This window comes from Littorina saxatilis, linkage group LG15, assembly GCF_037325665.1.
Source record: "Littorina saxatilis isolate snail1 linkage group LG15, US_GU_Lsax_2.0, whole genome shotgun sequence".
Lineage (NCBI taxonomy): Eukaryota > Metazoa > Mollusca > Gastropoda > Littorinimorpha > Littorinidae > Littorina > Littorina saxatilis.
In genome coordinates this window covers 23,683,229-23,702,122 of record NC_090259.1, presented here as the reverse complement: position 1 = coordinate 23,702,122, position 18,894 = coordinate 23,683,229, and the positions used below count along the sequence as shown (strand labels likewise).

Sequence of the window (18,894 nt, the reverse complement as noted above, 5' to 3'; positions counted from 1 at the left end):
ATAAACCTTTTAGTGTAAAAAATGCAAAATATTATTCAGTTTAAGTCACCGTTTCGACGGTTGAAGGTGAATCATGCCGTCAAAAAACGCCATTTTTTAGGGAAGGCGTGGTCACGGACATGTGACGTCATACCCAAATATTGCTCAGATTCAAGAAACACATTTTTAAGCAGAAGAAAAACTGATCTTCAAATACACTTATATTTCTGACCCAAAAATTGCTGTTTAACATCTGAGGTATACCACTGAAAAAATATCCTTAACTTTTTGGGCTCAGTGTATCAGTGAGCTTTAAAGAAAGGAATAATTAATTTGTACTGATTACATAAAGCTGGCTCTCAAGTGCATTAATTGTTGTAATTGTGTGTATATGGTCTAACAAAGGGTGTTTTTTCTTTTTACATGTTTGTAAAATAATTAACACTCCCTCAGGGAGAAACAATACATCCGCTTCCGATTGTTACATGCACTTTCAAAAGGTTAAAATCCAATACATTCAGCACACAAATCAGATTTACCACATTGCAATTAACCTGGCATCAACATGAGCGGTAATCTTGAACTTTAGCGTGTTAAATTCATAGCTCAGAATCCAGTGTCATTCTTTACTTATTTTTGATACAAGTCCATGTAAGCAAGCCAAAAAACATTTGTCATGAAATTAATTGACAGATTGAGCTCCAAACTTAAGCATAATTAATTAATTTGGTTGTTCAATCGACGACGAAAATGCACCGAAAATGATGTACGTTGTCAACCATGGGACATCATTTACACGAACGAGTTGTCTCCCTTGTCCGCTCATATGGATAATTCCTTCTTTGACCCATGTAAACGAAATGCATTCGTACAGTTCATCGGAGTTCATTCCGTAACTTCAAAGGGATTTAAAATGACTTGTTATGATTACAAGTGCAGGTTCCACAAATTTGGAGACTTGAATGCCTCTGAATTATGAGCTATGAATTTAACACGCTAAAGTTCAAGATTACCACATGAGCCTTACTTATGTTCAATGGAACGTATTTCAAAGACCGGACAGAATCTAGAAGTTTCCGCAAACAACTAGCTCTTTTTGAAAGAAGTGTCCCAGCGGAAGTACTGACACTTTCCGAGGGAGTAGTTATTATTAGAAACTTCGTAGTCAAAAGCCATGATGACATGGGGTATTAAACCAGCGGTTGGTCAGTTATTTTTAAAGTTATGAATTTATTTAGCTGGGACAATTTCACACCGTATACCGTGGTTGCACTAGGCAAATCTGTCCGAAGCGGTTGCACCCTTATTTTTCTGTCCGAAGGGAGACACGCGACGTAAGTTTCTGCACAAATCATATCATTTGACCCAGATGTCAAGAAATGAGCATAGATCACATTACAATCGCGTGTAGCCTTTCTCACGTGCTTGAATTTCCCTAGTAACTGCGGAAAGTCACAATTTGCACATAATGCGCTTGAAATGTGTAAATACTTGAAGGCCAACATTCACAAACACATTGAAGCAATGAAACAAATCGATGATATGATGCTATGACACCTTAGGCCAAAGTACAAACGGTAGTTTTGTGATGATATGTCATTTGTGAGGAATTACAGGTGATTTTGTGCAGAAACTTACGTCGCGCGTCTCCCTTCGGACAGAAAAATAAGGGTGCAACCGCTTCGGACAGATTTGCCTCGTGTAACCGCGGTATACGGTGTGAATTTAGTAACTGTTTATGCATTACAATGTCACTTTCACGATTCTCCAGTTTGCTTGCCAATATGTCAGCAATTGCTTATCCTTTCAATTTGAAACGGCCTCACGTATTTTACATGACTTCCGCGCTTTTGTCGTTGGACAGTCAGTGTTGGGTTGGAGCAAATCACTGACTCGTGCTCACTTTCAACCAAACTTCTTCTTCTTCTTCTTTGTTCATGGGCTTAGACTCCCGCGTTGACTCATGTTTTTAGCACGAGTGAATTTTTACGTGTGACCGTTTTTACCGCGCCATTCAGGCAGCATACGCCGATTTCGGGGGAGGCATGCTGGGTATTTTTGTGTTTCTATAACCCACCGAACTCTGACATGGATTACAGGATCTTTTCCGTGCGCACTTGGTCTTGTGCTTGCGTGTACACACGAATGGGGGGTAAGTCACTAGCAGGTCTGCACATAAGTTGACCTGGGAGATCAGAAAAATCTCCACTCTGAACCCACCAGGCGGCTGCGACCGCGATTCGAACTCACGACCTCCCGATTAGGAGGCCGACGTCTTACCAACCGTAAGACCACTGCGCCCGTCTTTCAACCAAATATTAGTCTAAACTGATTTGAAAAAAACCTAAAAAAACACCAGTAAGGTAAACATGCACCCGGCTCACCAGAGTCCGTTAAAAAGGGCGACGGCTGTGCCATCCTCTCCCTGCACAAAGTTCCACTGCTGTGATGTCCATGTGTCTGGTCCCCACATATATGTGGTCCGTCCCACATCGTACCATTGGCCCTGCAACTGTGCCAACAGAGAGAGAGAGAGAGAGAGAGAGAGAGAGAGAGAGAGAGAGAGAGAGAGAGAGAGAGAGAGAGAGAGAGACAGACAGACAGACAGACAGACAGACAGACAGAGACAGAGAGAGAAAGAGAGAGAGAGAGAGACAGAGACAGACAGTCAGATAGAGAGAGAGAGAGAAAGAAAGACTGAGAGACAGAGACATAGAGAGAGACTCAGACTCAGACTCAGACTCAGAACTTTATTACAAAAGGATAAAGGTTTTAGGCAAAGCCTATTCTTCCAACCTGTCCTTTATACAACACATAAAGACAGACGGACATAACAAATAAAAATTCAATCATATAAGATATAGAAATACATTGTATGGATTGCAATACTATGTGCAGTTAAGGAATTATATAAGGAGAACTCAAAAATTACAAAATTACATTGACATAGTTAAGCCTTTCATTTTGAGAATGAAGTTGCTCAGATTAGCTACACATCCGTTAACACTAGTACAAAATGTTCAACAAAATAACAATCGAACAAGACATTTCATTCACGAATGATGTGTGAACGTGACTGTCTCTTAAACAATTTCACTGAAGTTGCATTTCTTATCTGTTGGGGGAAGGAGTTCCAGAGAAAAGCTCCCGAGAAGGCTAGGCTCGATTTGTAGAGGTCTATGCGAGGTATAGGAGGGATGATTTTTTGGGACCCATATCTTTTTGTGGCATGTTTGAAATGTGATTGCAAATATTTAGGACAGTCGTCATTTAGAATTTTATACATGAACACAGCCTTGTTTAACGTCAATTGATCTTTCAAGGGGAGTAAATTTAGGAGCTTTAGTTTATCATCCGTGGACCTATTCAAATCATGCAGAATAAGAGAGAGAGAGAAAGAGAGAGAGAGAGAGAGAGAGAGAGAGAGAGAGAGAGAGAGAGAGAGAGAGAGAGAGAGAGAGAGAGAGAAATTATCTCAGAAATACAGAGAGATAATCTCAGACAATCTCAGTTCGACGTAGATTATATTTTCCATATTAAAAAAAAAGTCACCGCCACAGGCAACTTGGACTTAACCGGACGTAAGATGGGCTTTTGCATAATGCTTTTTTTCTTCTTCTTCTTAATTTGGTGTGTTTTTTGTACACCTAATTGGAATTTGATTTTCTGCCTCCCTCCCCTTTTTCCTTTATCTCCAAAATGTATCACAGTTGATGTTACCCCTTTCGCCATCGGCTCCCCTCTCTTTAGAAAGTTCTCTCCAACATCAGTCAAAGCATCTATACACGATCCAGTCTTTATGTAAGTTGCTGAGGTTTATAGACTGTTTAACCATAGCCCTTACAGAAACAACTAAACTGAAAAAGTTTAAAAAAAATATATATCCAACAAAAAGCAAACAAATCTCTCCAACAATATTACCACCTTTACGTGGATTATTCATTGTGTGTTTTGGAAGACTATGGCCGTACAAAGAAATAAGAAATGAGCAGGTAAATAAGCAATACATTCTTGCTAAGGGAATAAGGTCCGTATTGGAAGTCACAGGCCCTTTACAAAAGAACATATACAAAATAGAACAATTAAATGTACAACCTACATAAAACAGTTAATATCAGAAGAAATATAAATAGTACAAAAAAAGATAAAGGAGTAGATCGACCAGCGCTTTGATACAAGCTCCTGTGTTGGAAGTTTACAGCCGATTCCACGGCGGGTCATACAACTGGCATAATAAAGTCTTCGCCAACTTACCTGTGAAAGATCAAAATCAGCAACGTTCCTCCGTGATCTGTCTGGCGAGAAGCTGTGCACGTGCATGACCCATACCAGCATCACGTGACACAATGCGTGTATTATTGCTGTTTTCTGCATGGCGTCTATATATGCTTGCAACAGTCGGAACACCTGTACAATGATAATGCCAGCAATTTTACAAACCAGTATTTTTTCTTCCAGTCAAGAACGAATCCTCTCTCTTTTTCTGTCTCAGTGTCTGTTTGTTTGTCTCCGTCTCTCTGTCACCGTCCAACGCTCGCACCGTCGCATGCGCGCGCGCGCGTGATCGCGCACGCGTGTACTCACTCTCTCACTCACACACAGACACAGACACACACACACACACACACATAATGACACAAGCCGCCGCGTCACGCACAGATATTCGGATATTCAGATCTTGTGCTGAATTCGCGATCATCGGCCATTGTTGTTCTGCTTCCTGGAGCCACCCAAGAAGAGCGTTTGTTGTAGCAGACACTCTGAAGTAGCTACGGTGTTACCCCCTATTTAGGAACACCAAGTTAACCTACAAAAGCCCCCCCCCCCCCAAGCCCCCTGTCGCGTTAACCTTGTTTTTTTTCCCCTCCAGATTCCCTGTTATATATCTCCATTTTTAGACTCCCTCCTACTTTTGTCAGATTCTTGGAGGTGTTTTGACGGTGGTGTCGCTGTATTGCCTGTCAGACAGTCGGTGGATAAATACTTGAAGGAGTCTTTGATTGTGCCTGTGGTTGGCCTTGTTGTTCAGCGTGGCACCTTCAGTGGGTTGTGGTGATAGCACGCTACCATATCGCCGGGATTTTGGCAGCACATTTCATTCTTCGTGATTTTTTTTTCTCTCTCCCGACCCCGACCCCCCGCCCCCATACCCCCCCTTCTCTCCCCCTAGTCCTCCATCATCCATTTCAAGTCCCCCGCAGCCTCAGTCAATTCCCCCGCAGTCGATTTCATTCCGCATATTTTGTGCCCCCCCCCCCCCCCCCCCCGCCGCGCACCACACTGCCCTCACCCCCACGATGATATCCCCACCCTTCGAACAGATCACATCATCTAGTGTTCGCGCTGGCGATTTTTTACACCGATATCTCCTGACCAGTGCAGTAAGGCTGATATACTGGCTCAAATAAAAACAAGTCGCGTGAGGCGAAAATACAACATTTAGTCAAGCTCAGTCGAACTCACAGAATGAAACTGAACGCACTGCATTTTTTTCACAATGACCGTAGTCCGCCGCTTGTGCAAAACGGAGTGAAACTGACGAGCCTGTTCAGCGCTGTGGTGGTTTCGCTGTGCTGCATAGCACGCTTTTCTGTACCTCTCTTCGTTTTAACTTTCTGAGCGTGTTTTTAATCCAAACATATCATATCTATATGTTTTTGGAATCAGGAACCGACAAGGAATAAGACAAAATTGTTTTTAAATCGATTTCGGAAATTTAATTTTGATCACAATTTTTATATTTTTAATTTTCAGAGCTTGTTTTTAATCCAAATATAACATATCTATATGTTTTTGGAATCAAAAAATGACGAAGAATAAGATGAAATTGTTTTTCGTTTCATAAAAAATAATTTTAATTACAAGTATCCGATTTTTAATGACCAAACTCACTCATTAGTTTTTAAACCACCAAGCTGAAATGCAATACCAAACCCCGGCCTTCGTCGAAGATTGCTTTGCCAAAATTTTAATCAATTTGATTGAAAAATGAGGGTACCGGGTGTGACAGTGCCGCCTCAACTTTTACAAAAAGCCGGATATGACGTCATCAAAGGTATTATTGGAAAAAATGAAAAAACCGTCCGGGGATATCATTCCCAGGAACTCTCATGTCAAATTTCATAAAGATCGGTCCAGTAGTTTAGTCTGAATCGCTCTACACACACACACGCACAGACAGACACACACACACACACACACACACACACACACACACACACACATACACCACGACCCTCGTCTCGATTCCCCCTCTTTGTTAAAACATTTAGTCAAAACTTGACTAAATGTAAAAACCATCATGTCTTGCATATTTCGAAATCTTATGAAGCCGCTATGATGCCAATGGTGTTTGACTGACTGATGCTGGATGCCGTCATGTATCAGATTTGAAGTCAACAAAGCTGTGCCAGAAAGCAGCTTCATTCCATCGGTACAACAATTAAACCCATACAAAAAAAAAACCACCAAAACCCCACCTGTATTGGTTATAGATCCAGGCTTGCTTTTTTTCAATCAGGAATTTAACAGGCTGATTTAATCATCTATGCTGTGCATGAACCGTTCTTACTTACTTTTTTTTCTTCAAAGATGTTTTTATTCAGGAAATTGTTCAGTTTTTCAAGCAATGCATGGGAGTCCAATGGTACTAGAATAGATATGACGGACACAAACATATTCAATACAACATACAATCAATTATAATAGGTGCTGTTCTACAAGGGTGTCACTAAAACTCGAAAAGACGCGAAAAGACACGAAAAGACGCGAAAAGACGCGAAAAGACGCGAAAAGACGCGAAAAGACACCTTCTTGTAACAATCACCTCCTTACTTTTCTTTCTTTATTTGGTGTTTAACGTCGTTTTCAACCATTCAAGGTTATATCGCGACGGGGAAAGGGGGGAGATGGGATAGAGCCACTTGTCAATTGTTTCTTGTTCACAAAAGCACCAATCAAAAATTTGCTCCAGGGGCTTGCAACGGAATTCGCTATCTCTTAAATGAGGCTCTGATCTGAGCGCATTAAACATTCCCACACGAACGTGTTATCAGCGGCTACCCCGGGTAACTCATAAAAGTTACGCAACTGACCACACGCCAGCTGAGCTGGTATTCTATCTATCCGATCCGACAAAGGAATTAACATCTACTTGACAAAACGCCGATTCCCCCAACATACCCAGTCAAGCTGGCGGCACATTACATTACGACCACCTGGGGCCCAAGCGATTCGTTTATGGCGAGTTTTTCACAAATGACCGCCTACTTCAAACAGATAAAAACTTCCTTCACCCAAAGGAGACTGTTAATTGTGTGCAGCTGGCTGGATACGGCTAGCGAATACCAACACACATCCACACACACACCCTCGTATACACACACACGCACACACAAGCTCATACACACTTACACACACTTACACACACACACACACACACACACACACACATGCGAGAGAGAGAGAGAGAGAGAGAGAGAGAGAGAGGAAGAGAGAGAGAGAGAGAGAGAGAGAGTGAGAGAGAGAGAGAGAGAGAGAGAGAGAGAGAGAGAGAGAGAGAGAGAGAGAGAGAGAGAGAGAGAGAGAGAGTGTGCATGTTTTGATGATTGTTTATCCATATTAAATCACCAATCTCGACTAAAAACAGTTACATGTACCAGGACTTTTCGCGTCTTTTCGCGTCTTTTCGTGTCTTTTCGCGTCTTTTCGCGTTTTAGTGACACCGGTTCTACAAGGACAAAATATGAAGCCCACTTCAGCCTAAATGTTCCATAATTCAATTTTGTACAGTGGATATGTTTATCGATCTTGTATATATAATAGGCCAGTTCCTTTTAAAAAAAAAAGCATTTATTCTACATTTGTATACGAAAAATTTGGCTTGCAATAAAATACAATCAAAACCTTCATCAGTGTTTATTGTGCCGTCTTGTCCAAATAATATAAGTGTGGGGTTAAACTCGAGCCTACTGCAGTTCAAACATTTTTCTTTCATACACTGTTTAAGACTGTTCCAAAATGTTTGAACAAATTCACACTGCCATAAATAATGATTAATGGTGTCTCTTTGCAAATTACAAAAATTGCACAGGTTACTAATTGGCCCCATATTCTTTAAAATAGAGTTTGTAACCAGAATTCGGTAAATAATTTTTAACTGGAACCATCGTAACTTGACTTCTTTTATTTTTTGTGTGCATCGGAACACTTTTTGCCAATCAATTTCTCTGTCCAATATTATTTCCCAGTTTGTACATGCGTTTGACATTTCAGGTTTTCCTATCATTATATCATAATACGATTTGGATCCTTTCATTGTTAATTCAATAAAGTTTAAATCTTTCATCTGTTCTTTTGCATCTGCATTAGTAAACTCAATGCCGTTTTTGCGCTTTGATAATTCAAAAATGTTCCATCTTCTTTAATCAAATGTTTTACCTTAAATAAACCCTTTTCTGCCCAGTCTTTAAAATGAATGACCTTTTTGCCAATTTTGAACTTTTCTGGATAAAACAAGGGCTCTGAAAATAATTCTGTTGGCTCATTTATTTCACTGACTTTATCATAAAAATCTTCATACGCTTCAAACACATTCTTCCAGAAGGAATTAACATGTCTAACATTAGTGATTACTATTTTTCAATAATATTGGGCCATAGTTCTGTATCACTTTCATTTTTGGACACGACAAAAACAAGAGGTGTTTCCATTTTGCAGATGAGGGCTTATATTGATTCTTTTAAACCAGGTTAATTTAAGTGACTTAATGTAGTGCTTTATTGAAGGTAAACTTATGCCACCTTTTTAGGTATTGTGAATAGCTATAGTTCTTTTTATTTTATCTCTTTTTTTGTTGTTGTCCCAAACAAACTCAAAACACATCATTTACTTACTTTTTCGTGAGTATACACGTAATCAGTGATAGCGTTGATCGTACATTTGAAATCGGCAAACGTTCACTGATAACCGGTTGATTTTTTCGTTTGATATAATTATATTGCCTACATAATTTGCCCTATAATCAGTTGATTTGTTCGGTTGACATGAAAGAGTGGCAGTTGTTATGTGAGCCAGTATGACCAGTATCAGCCTTAATGACTGCACTGGTAAAGAGATATCGGTGTAAAAAATCACCAGCACGAACACTAGATGATGTGATCTTTTCGAGGGGTGGGGGTCGTGGGGGTGGAGGTAGTGCGGCGAGGGGCACAAAATAGGTCTTGTTTTGCCAAGACTGGCCTTTGCACCCCGAGAATGACCTTGAGCCTTGAACTTTGACTTCGTCGGAACAGCTGAATCTATTAGCGATGCTTCATTTGAATACACAGTCGCTGTCTCTCTGTCTGTCTCTCTCTGTCTTTGTTTCCCCGACTCAGATGGATTGAAACTCGATCACATGACCGAACCAATGACGTTCACATCACTGAATTCGAACCAATGGGCTATCTTTATATAGTGTCTTCGTGGTCATGAAAAGTCAACGGTCAGATTCAGGTTTCATCACAGTAAATCCACGATTTTTGCTGCATGCAAAAGTATACAATAATAAATCTGGGAACAAAGAAAGAAACTTGAAAGCCGGAAAGAAAGAAGTGAAGAAAGAAACAAACAAACAGCAATCTAAGATAAAGCTTATGTTTCAGTTAGAACGGCGTGTGACTACATAGCACAACTTGACTAATCATTTTGCAGTCATTCAGCAACTCAGCCCAAAATAAAAACAGTTGGTAAATAAATACACAAATAAATCAAACAGACTTACCTGAGCTCACAGGGTACAGACACATAAAACCAAACTTTCGGCGCAGCTCAGTAATACTCTAGCGATGAAGTCTTATTTGCCGATGACATTTGCACAAAGAGAAGACTTATAGCACTTCGATGCTGACTGCTTTGTTTAAAAGGGGTGCAGTGTATGAGACTCAGACGGCACTGAACAAAACTGTGAGAGGAGGGAGGCACAGAGAACCAGAGTGCACGTCGATCAGTGGTATCAGGTTTGCAATCCCTGCATCTTTTTCTGGACAGGGGAGAGAGATTCTGGATCCTCGCAGACCACATGGAGTGTCCAAAAGCATTCATAGGCTCATGAAATTGGCAGTGTATGTATTTGTGTAGGGCTGTGGCTGGGCACGTTGAGTTTGTGTGTTATATGTGGTAGTTAGGGCCGGGGGACAAGATGATGTGTGTGCGTGTGTGCGTGCGTGTGTCAGTGCATATGTTGGGGGTGTTCGTGTGTGTGTGTGTGTGTGTGTGTGAGTGTATCGTGTGTATGTGTCATTGTGTGTGTCACGTGTGTGTGTGTGTCCAAGTCCGTGCGTGTGTATCCGTGCATCGTAGGAAGAAAGAGGAAAGTGCGATGCGTGGGTAGTGAAATAGCACATTACCTGCCCGTTCCTCTGGAAAGATAGACAGGCAGGGGCGAGGGAGGGGGGGTGGGGGGGTGGGGACAAGAAACAAATCTTGCAGCATGGTGCCAGACCGCCATAGTCTGGATTTTCTCCGTCTCCGGTTACACGACTACAATGGATAACACTTGGAGTCACGGAAGTCACGTGCTTGAGCGCACTTTCTGTCGAACTTGGAGGTGCCAGATACACGGCACAGCAAAATTATGCTGCTGCATGCAACCACTAAGTTATATATAGACTTTGAACATGGCGAGTTGTAAACAACTTAAAAAAAATTTAAAAAATAGAACGGTTTGTTTCCCCATACGATTACTGAACAAAACGCGCCAATCAGACTAGAAAGTAATGCTGAACACAATTGCGTATTAGGGACACCTAGGATGGTCAGCTTCAACTGCGTCGGGCCGTAACGGTTGTATGCGAGGCAGCACCGGGTTTTTTTCTTTTTTACATTTAGTCAAGTTTTGACTAAATGTTTTAACATAGAGGGGGGAATCGAGACGAGGGTCGTGGTGTATGTGCGTGTGTGTGTGTGTGTGTGTGTGTGTGTGTGTGTCTGTCTGTGTGTGTGTGTGTGTGTGTGTGTGTAGAGCGATTCAGACTAAACTACTGGGCCGATCTTTATGAAATTTGACATGAGAGTTCCTGGGTATGATATCCTCAGACGTTTTTTTCATTTTTTTTATAAATGTCTTTGATGACGTCATATCCGGCTTTTCGTGAAAGTTGAGGCGGCACTGTCACGCCCTCATTTTTCAACCAAATTGGTTGAAATTTTGGTCAAGTAATCTTCGACGAAGCCCGGACTTCGGTATTGCATTTCAGCTTGGTGGCTTAAAAATTAATTAATGACTTTGGTCATTAAAAATCTGAAAATTGTAAAAAAATTATTTTTTTTATAAAACGATCCAAATTTACGTTCATCTTATTCTCCATCATTTGCTGATTCCAAAAACATATAAATATGTTATATTTGGATTAACAACAAGCTCTGAAAATTAAATATATAAAAATTATTATCAAATTATTTTTTTCCAAATCAATTTAAAAACACTTTCATCTTATTCCTTGTCGGTTCCTGATTCCAAAAACATATAGATATGATATGTTTGGATTAAAAACACGCTCAGAAAGTTAAAACGAAGAGAGCTACAGAAAAGCGTGCTATCCTTCTCAGCGCAACGAATACCCCGCTCTTCTTGTCAATTCCACTGGCACTGCCTTTGCCACGGGCGGTGGAGTGACGATGCTACGAGTATACGGTCTTGCTGCGTTGCGTTGCGTTCAGTTTCATTCTGTGAGTTCGACAGCTACTTGACTAAATGTTGTATTTTCGCCTTACGCGACTTGTTTTACATTTAGTCAAGTTTTGACTAAATGTTTTAACGTAGAGGGGGGAATCGAGACGAGGGTCGTGGTGTATGTGCGTGCGTGTGTGTGTGTGTGTGTCTGTCTGTGTGTGTGTGTAGAGCGATTCAGACTAAACTACTGGACCGATCTTTAGGAAATTTGACATGAGAGTTCCTGGGTATGAAATCCCCGAACGTTTTTTTCATTTTTTTGATAAATGTCTTTGATGACGTCATATCCGGCTTTTCGTGAAAGTTGAGGCGGCACTGTCACGCCCTCATTTTTCAACCAAATTGGTTGAAATTTTGGTCAAGTAATCTTCGACGAAGCCCGGACTTCGGTATTGCATTTCAGCTTGGTGGCTTAAAAATTAATTAATGACTTTGGTCATTAAAAATCTGAAAATTGTAAAAAAAAAAAAAAAAAATTTATAAAACGATCCAAATTTACGTTCATCTTATTCTCCATCATTTTCTGATTCCAAAAACATATAAATATGTTATATTTGGATTAAAAACAAGCTCTGAAAATTAAATATATAAAAATTATTATCAAAATTAAATTGTCGAAATCAATTTAAAAACACTTTCATCTTATTCCTTGTCGGTTCCTGATTCCAAAAACATATAGATATGATATGTTTGGATTAAAAACACGCTCAGAAAGTTAAAACAAAGAGAGGTACAGAAAAGCGTGCTATCCTTCTTAGCGCAACTACTACCCCGCTCTTCTTGTCAATTTCACTGCCTTTGCCATGAGCGAGCGGTGGACTGACGATGCTACGAGTATACGGTCTTGCTGAAAAATGGCATTGCGTTCAGTTTCATTCTGTGAGTTCGACAGCTACTTGACTAAATGTTGTATTTTCGCCTTACGCGACTTGTTTGTCTTTACACCTGTTCCTTGTCCCGTTGTGCTCTCACACCGCCCAGTCCCTGCACTCACTGCTCCAACCACCTCTGAATTTCGTTCCGCTGCCAGACTTGTCGATTTTACAGACGCTCCAGGGGGGGATGTCGGGTCGCTGCGGTAGCTAGGCTACCCTCGGAAGATGACACTGCACTTCTGCTGAGTCACTTCGACGGTGTTCAGTAGCCTGTGGGTATGTCCACTACCTACTGTGCCCCCTACTAACGACATTGACTTTAAATCGCGGAGCCAGACTGAGTGAGCGTCCCCTCCGCCACCACGTCCCTCCGTCGACCCCCCAGAACGTCACACGTTGAAGAACGACAACAGAACTACTATTCAGGGAAGGAGTTGAACAGGAACACTGAGACCAAGGTCACCATGAGAGCCGCGTCCGGGCATGAAGGGCCACAAGAGCAAGGACAATTTATATTGATGAGGATCATCATGATGCTTTGGACTTCCAATTTGGTTTGAGACTACGTGACAGGGCAGCACTCTACGCTTACTGTCATAATATATTCTGGCGTCAACCACTGGCCCGAGAACTGCCGCACCTGCGGTGAGTTGGCCCAAACAGAACCTGAGCACCCTCAAAGTCGCATTCGTTAAGTGAATGACACTCGGCAGGGCCGGACTACCGGGGGGGTTATGGGGGTTGCGCAACCCCCCCCCCCCCTAGCCTAAACATGTACCTCACTTATTTAAAACATTTTTTATTATTGTTTATTTTATGCCGTTTCATGCAAGGAGCGACCATTTTGCTATCTCAGAATATGACCTACCCATCAGCTTCAGGGGGCTTCGCCCCCTGACCCCCACTGGCAACCCCCCCTCCTCTTAACCTAGTCCGGCCCTGCTCGGCTGTGTGATCTCACTCAGCCTTCCCATAGGAACCATAGCACTTCCACTGACTCTGGGTAGGAGCCACAGAACTTATATTAGACATGTCTAATATAAGTTCTGTGGTAGGAGCCGACCGTAGCCCGAAAAACCCACATGACCCTGATGGGATTCGAACCCACGACCTCCCGGCCCGCAGTCCGATGCCGCGCTAACCACTGCGCTACGCGGGGGGCCGGTGAGGCAGCGCCGGTTGCATTCAACTCTAGTGTGCAGACTATTGATTCCCTAAAATAATATGACTTATCCTTGGCATCTTCGCCTTCCCCAAAGTCCTCCTTTTGGTTGTTGTTGGTTTATCAGTGTTGTTGACTTCTGCCTGCCGAATAAGTTCTCAAGGTTTCGGAGTGTCATGGTTTTATTTGTTTTGGGGCCACAGGTATTTGAATAAACCATTATTGTACAAACAGGGAGGCTCGTATCTATTTTGTTTCAAGTTTTTAATGAAAAATAAATGCATCCAGTTCAGTAAAAATTTGAGACAAAAGAGAAACATTTGTATTTTGGGGTATTTTTCAAAATCAAAGTCGGAGTTTTCAAAATGGTGGTACGGCAGTGACTTGCGAATGTCTTAAAAAAAAAAGACACAGTTGTAAAATATCTCACCTGCATCAGATTATGAAAACATGGCATAATCAGCGAGATCAACCATCGATATATTTTTGCTGTTTTTTGTTGTCTTGATCATCGTCGTCAATCTATCTGTGTCGTTTTGCACGTTCAGCGCAGTCGCCATTATCACCCGAGGTATAATCACAGATAGAGATGTATATAGCATGACTTCCCTTCTTTGTCTCTGTTATTCTAGTGAGAAAATATCCAGCGATATTTCTCCGTAGGCCTACCAGGCGATCTATATATAACTCAGTGTGTATAATGGACATACGGGTCTTGAGGGGCTTGCTAACCATTAGTCATTCACGTCAGTAGCTCATAGAACATCAGATGAATTCCTGGAACAATAGTATTCGAAACAATATCAGTCTTGGGCAATTCCAGCGTCACTGACGTGGCATTCGCACAAAAAATCAGACATTATTCGCCATAAAAATAATAGTCATGATGATTTTATTAACTCAAATTTGTGCAGAGATTTCCCCGGCCAAACATGACAACCTTCCTACCCAAGGTTAAAAATGTTGAGGTAAAAAAAAGCTAAGGGTACTTAACTTGAGCTTTGAAAAACGTCACTGACGTGGCAAAAATGCTCACCTGCATTTCACTGACTAAGCGAAATTCTAAAATTCTATGAGATTAGCCAACTAAATGATGTGATTTTGTTAGATCATAGTCAAGACATATCATACTTTCTGATATATAAAAGAAATTGCAAATATCAAATGTATCCTTGCGGCGACTAGTGGTTAATTTGTAGCGTCACTGACGTGGCACTTGACCGTCACTGACGTGGCACGTGTGAATTCAATATTCAAAAGTGATATTTTGTTGTTGTTAAAATATAGGTAGTTTAACACGGCCGATTTTAAACTGATTATTGATCTTCTCGGACATTGTTGAACCACTATACGGCTCTTTGTCCCTCCGTCCGTCTGTCCGTTGGTCCGCCCGTTGGTCCGTGGACACCATTGCCCATCTGAATAACTTGTAAAATAATTATTTCAATTGCACACTTTGTACATGTATTGATATACTTAAAAGGAACATACACCTCTAGCAAACATATTTAAAGCATTCCGGGTCAAGGTCACTACTCAAGGTCACCGGTCAAGGTCATTCTTTTTTTCTTGTACACTTCAGACAACGCCTTGTTTTTTCGAAAATATTTCATTCAAACTTGGCGGGCAAACAAGTACACACCCTCAGAAAGATAAATGGCTCCTGATTCTGGCTCCAAAACGTCATTCAGACGGTTTTGATTTGAGCTGTCATTATTTTGACGTTCTCCGCTGTCTTCCCTCCTGGCAATTATATATATGAGCCTTTGCCAAAAGGTGCCATTTCGGACCCATGTATTTTTGGAAAGCAAGTGTAATTAACTGGATTACCCCAACATGTTTACATGTATTGTGCTTTGAAAAAGTGAGTTTGATGAATGCTTTTTTTTTTAATGTTTTGAAGCCTGTTGTAGGGCCCCAAAGGGGGGGGTATCATCACGATCACGGGAAGGGAAATTTTAGCTTTCACGATCACAGTTACCTTGATTTTTGTTTTCACGATCACGAACACCAGTGGCAAATCACGGTCACGGTAAAAGTTGCAGGTACAGAAAGCACGTGTCAAAGTAAACACAACCACACAGTAATTCGCTCCTCTGGATCTATTGTTTATTCAACACAAAGTGACAACTGTTGCACTTTTTAATAATGTTTTTGAATTCTCTTTCATTCACACATAGAAATACATATCATGATTTGTAATCAGTAACAAGAATGTTGTTTTCATTGTTTTTTCTCTCGCTCTCTGAGTCTCTCTCTCTCTCTCTCATACAGACACTCACAGGAATACACTCCAGGGGCGGAGCCGTTTAGCCAGAGAGGGGGGGGGGGGTTACACCCTGGGGTTCAGGGGTAGACCTTGTGGGGTACATGGGCAAGGCCCCGTTGGGGGGGTCTGGGGGGCTTAGCCCCCCAGAAGCTGAAGAGTTTTAGCTATTTTATGAAAAATTTATGGCTTATCCTTGATTTTAAACATGATCAACTGGTGTCAGCAGCCACTCATTATTTCTTTTAAAGTTAGTATTATTAATTTTTTTTTTTACAGGCGGGGGGGGGGGGGGTTCCGGAACCCTTGTAACCCCCCCCCCCGAACCCGCGCCTGCACTCATACACATTCAACTCCCACACCCTCACTCAAACACATGAATATATATATACTGGCACAATTTCACATTTCCAGAGCTAAATCTTTTAAACCCATTTTCTCAAAAACTATTGGGTGGATTGAAATTAAAGTACATGTATGTGTGATGGTAGAGTCTATAATCCTGACTAAAGGTCAGTCTAGGAATCATGAAGGTGGGTAAAGGAATATACACTCATACACATTCAACTCCCACACCCTCACTCACACACATGAATATATATACTTGCACAATTTCACATTTCCAGAGCTAAATCTTTTAAACCCATTTTCTCAAAAACTATTGGGTGGATTGAAATTAAAGTACATGTATGTGTGATGGTAGAGTCTATAATTACAAAATCCCCAACGAACATGACTTTGATCGACTTTGACATGAGGATCAAGTGACCCAAACTGGCACGTCTCCCCGCCATAGTTCCTGAATTTAACCCATTGTTGATAAGTTCACAGGCGCTAAAATAAATCCAAGCGTAATGCAAAGAAGCGACAATTAGAATCTATGCCAAGCGTGTCCACGTTGCTGGGATGAAAAACACGTTTCTAGTTTCGGTTTTGGCTACACGCAGACTCGATCAGACTCGAGGTTACACCAGAGACGGTTACACTGAGCGAGTGACAGCCGGACGTGGCAATGTCGACAATGTCAATGATCTCAATCAAACTCAAAGATCTTGAACAAATTTCAAGATCTTTGCCTACATTCAGAACAGTCATAGAGCAACATAGACAGGGCCGGACTAGGGTGGGGGGGGGGGGGGGGGGGGGGGGGGGGGGGGTGGGTTACAGGGGTTGCGCAATCCCCCCCCTGGCTTTAGCATGCGTACCTCCCAAACGCTTTTTTGTGTGGGGGAGGGAGGGGGTGGGGGGGGGGGGGGGGGTTGCATCTGGATCATCATGAAATCCGAGGAGAAATCGCACCTCTCACCCCCTTTCGAAAGACATTTTTCTTCAACGATTTTTGTGATGAAAAGTATGAGTCCTTACAATCTCAATTCTTCTTCATTGCCTATTGCTGTCGAATTTACCTTTTTCGTTCAAGGAGAGGCTTCCTTTCCCTCCAGAAACATAAAAAAATGTTCAGCTTCACCCCCACCAAGGGGCTTTGCCCCCTGGACCCCCATCTGTAACCCCCCCACCCCCCCCCCCCCCCCCAGTACTTACCTAGTCCGGTCCTGAGATCAACATACCTTGACATTTCGTCTTCGGAAAGACGGACCCGTAGCCTGACCTTTCCATCAAGGAAGGCATTCTCGCCGCCTGCTTTGGTCTGGTTTGAATCCACAAAATATAACAGAGGTTCGATGACAGTACCGCTGCACGCCATTTTTGATCTTCGAATTCGAATTTGACTGAATGCACTCAAAAGGCTTTAGCACGAAGCCCTTCCATTGGATGAAGTTTGGCAGACTTTTGCAATTCGCCTTCTGATTGGATCTCTTTTTTTTGTGTGTGATTAGTTCTCTTAAAGGGAAGCAATCGCTGTCAAAATCATATTTCTGAATGTGTTGTTGCTTCCCTTCAATCAGGATTGGCTCCTTGACGAATAGAGGATCATAGAGTGATACAGCTGTGAAAAATGTACGTTGAAAATAAAATGCTTTGCAATAATGCCCATCACGATCACGAAAACAAATCACGATCACGATCACGAGACTTGATTTTTTTGTCATCACGGATCACGGGCAAAGTCCCATCACGATCACAGAAATGGAAATTTCGGCAATCACGGTCACAGAAAGGTAAAAAAACGCCAATCACGATCACGATTTTAAACCCTTTGGGGACCTCTGTTGTTGTTGTGAATGTTAAATAAAAAATAAAATGTTTCAAACATACACAAGAAACGGCCCCGAAAAATTTTGGACATTTTGGTGTCCTCGGGGAATTTTCGATTTTTCATTGTCTGCATCACTGCATCGGTTTTAATCAGCGTATTTCATACAGTCTAAGCATGCAACTCTTTGTAGAATGTGCAACAATCGTAATTAGAACCAGAATTTACCGAAAACCTCGCCCAGTAAATACCCGGTTATTTTCGAAGGGCTCATGTCCGCAGACCAACTTGTTTACAGATTCGATTTTCGCCGGTCTTGGTGCTTTGAATGGCCGCCATTTTGGATGAAAACGATAGTTTCGTGTTCGAGGAAATAAAAGCAGTGTGTTGCATTTGAGTCAGAATTTGCGAAGTTATTGTATCTAGCAGCTAAAAAGAATCGATGGAGTTAATGTCCGAAAGTAACGTTTGACACATTTTGTTATTTTTGCAATTTTCACAAAGAAGTTTCGCGAGTATTTGATACAAAAGCGTGGAAACCACTAGCTTTGCTTCTTTGGCGTTTCCGGTCACCGATTCGATTGAAATCATGGAGACGACGAGCCGTAAAGTTGAGAAAATATTGTACTGTCTGTTCAGGGTAAGGTGTAGATCTATACGTAACGTTTGACACTTTGTAGATCTAATATGTTTGACACATAATTTGCCCATAATTCTTCTCCCAACGAATTGAATTAGCTTATA

General features: G+C 41.6%; 1 protein-coding gene across 3 annotated transcripts in view; it reads right to left on the bottom strand.

Annotated features, from left to right (window-relative positions):
* Positions 1-4,368, bottom strand: part of LOC138948880 (uncharacterized) — a 102,399-nt gene extending 98,031 nt beyond the window's left edge. For all 3 annotated transcript variants that reach the window (XM_070320512.1, XM_070320513.1, XM_070320514.1), the window contains exons 1-2: positions 4,234-4,368; positions 2,364-2,491 (exon numbers count right to left, since the gene is read on the bottom strand). In XM_070320512.1, coding sequence (XP_070176613.1) covers positions 2,364-2,491; positions 4,234-4,353 — 248 coding nt within the window. In that variant the 5' untranslated portion in view covers positions 4,354-4,368. The remainder of the gene's footprint in view (positions 1-2,363; positions 2,492-4,233) is intronic.
* Between the last annotated feature and the right edge of the window lie 14,526 nt (positions 4,369-18,894).